The following is a 1,850-nucleotide window of genomic DNA, read 5'->3' as shown; positions in this document are numbered from 1 at the left end:
GGGGGGGGGGGGTGTTTTTTACCAGTGCCGCATCTAGAGTTAAGTACAGAGTGAAGGTAGGAATCCTTTGGGTCTTCATCAAAGCATGTTGATGTCCTCTTGAAGGCTCTCGTGTCGAAGAGGACTGTGTTTACAGCTTCGAGGACTTGAACAGAGTTGCAGCTGTTGATGCCTCGTGAGACTAACTCTGCCTCTACTTGTTTGGAAATTGCGTCTAGTGCGCTTAGCGATTCGGTTATACTCTTTCCATCTAACTGCAACAGCTGCTCCTCCTCGGAATCTGTCTCGCTCGGATCAGTTTCCAGCTCCTCCTCAGAATCTGTCTTGTCTTGGATAGTTTCCCTCTCTCTCATGAAAAACCGAGCATCCATCTCCCGGTTAAAAGCCAAGAAGGCTTCGTCTTCAGCAGCAATGTACAAGAGAACCTGTTGAGTCCATTTCCAATAAAAAGATGAGTAAAAATAAAGCTTCTCAAGGGTGTGACAAAAATAGAACTCAAGACACATCACCAAGAGTTTTTTAAGTTCTTATATATACATATACCTTAGCAATAGAAATATCAGAGTCATTGAATTGAGAAGAGATCTCTCGAGCAAACATTTGGCGGAAAGGCTTGATGACCTGTAAACCAAGAAAACAGCAAACACATGAGTAAAACCTTATGCTGCTAAATGCCAAAACATCAATAACTCTTTATTCTCAATTCATATGGTTGATTCAAGAATCATTGTGTGGTTCTCGCAAAGTAAAACCTCTTTGTAAGATTTGGTTCTTGGTGCGTCGTTATTAAGCTGATTGAGAAAGAGAGGGTATGCAGAAGGGTTCCTCGTCTTCATTTGAATCCCAGAAGAACAAGGAAGATCATACCTGATGATCGTAAACAACATAAACCAATGTATCCTAATGGCGGACCACAAAAGATCCCATCTTTCAATACATATATATATATATATAAGTGAAAGAGATGGATCACCTGAGAGTAGTACGATGAGCGGCAAATCTGGAGACGAGTGGTGAAGAAGCCATGGTCATAGCAGCAGCTGATGCAGGAGCAAAGGAAGATGATGCACTCAACATTGTGATTGAAAGTTTCAAGATTTTCAAAAGTTTATAAACAAGAAAACAGAGGAAGAGAAAGGTTTGGGTATGGCGTCTGGATAATCACTTCCAGCTATAGAATAAGAGTAGAATCGAGATTTACCAAGTTCCATAGCAAGCAATGAGGAGAAAGCAAACAAGAATGGATGTTCTCTTAGACGAAGAAGAAAGTGGCGAGGATTCTCGAGAAAACAGAGGAAGAGGAAGGTGGGAGCATTGTTGGAGAGTTCGAGGTGTGGGTTTTTTTTAGAGAAGGAATCTAGGGGTTCTTATACTATAAGTAGAAGCTCGATCTCTGACTACGTTTCTCTCTCCTTCTTTGTTAATGGCGGATTTGGTAAGAGAGAGAGATTCTGTGTGATGGATGACTCCGATGACAAGCAGAGTTAAAAAAAACATTTAGGGGAATTGGTTTTTGCATATCCATAAGGAAAACCGAAATTAACCGTAGAACCATATTAAAAAGTGACAAAAATATTTTTATCTCTCCGCATGAAAAAAGTTTGATGTCTACTTGTCTTCTTCAATCAAAAGATTTCTTTCACTTTGACACAAATCTTTGAACATCGATGAAGCACAAGTTACCGCGCAGCGCAACGGTAAGTCCGATTTGGATTGACTAGAATTCTAGGTTGAGAGCCATTTTCGGCAACACTAACATTGTAATTCACTCAACAACGACTTTGATTTTGCAGATCGATGAAAGAAGTGTATGACGGCTATAATAAGAAGATAACCTAACATCTATTTCA

The 1,850-nt window shown here is 40.2% G+C and overlaps 1 protein-coding gene across 3 annotated transcripts in view; it reads right to left on the bottom strand.

The window, feature by feature from the left end:
• Positions 1-1,502, bottom strand: part of LOC106328287 — a 2,947-nt gene extending 1,445 nt beyond the window's left edge. The window contains exons 1-5 of one of the 3 annotated variants that reach the window (XM_013766702.1): positions 1,202-1,502; positions 974-1,040; positions 753-867; positions 544-621; positions 23-425 (exon numbers count right to left, since the gene is read on the bottom strand). In XM_013766702.1, coding sequence (XP_013622156.1) covers positions 23-425; positions 544-621; positions 753-867; positions 974-1,040; positions 1,202-1,211 — 673 coding nt within the window. In that variant the 5' untranslated portion in view covers positions 1,212-1,502. Of the gene's footprint in view, positions 1-22; positions 426-543; positions 622-752; positions 868-973 lie in introns of all 3 variants that reach the window. The other 2 variants (XM_013766701.1, XM_013766703.1) reach the window with 2 other exon arrangements.
• Positions 1,503-1,850: the final 348 nt, after the last annotated feature.

Source organism: Brassica oleracea, chromosome C3 (assembly GCF_000695525.1).
Source record: "Brassica oleracea var. oleracea cultivar TO1000 chromosome C3, BOL, whole genome shotgun sequence".
Taxonomy (NCBI): domain Eukaryota; kingdom Viridiplantae; phylum Streptophyta; class Magnoliopsida; order Brassicales; family Brassicaceae; genus Brassica; species Brassica oleracea.
Note: the sequence above shows the minus strand (reverse complement) of the source record. Positions and strands in the feature narration are given on the sequence as shown.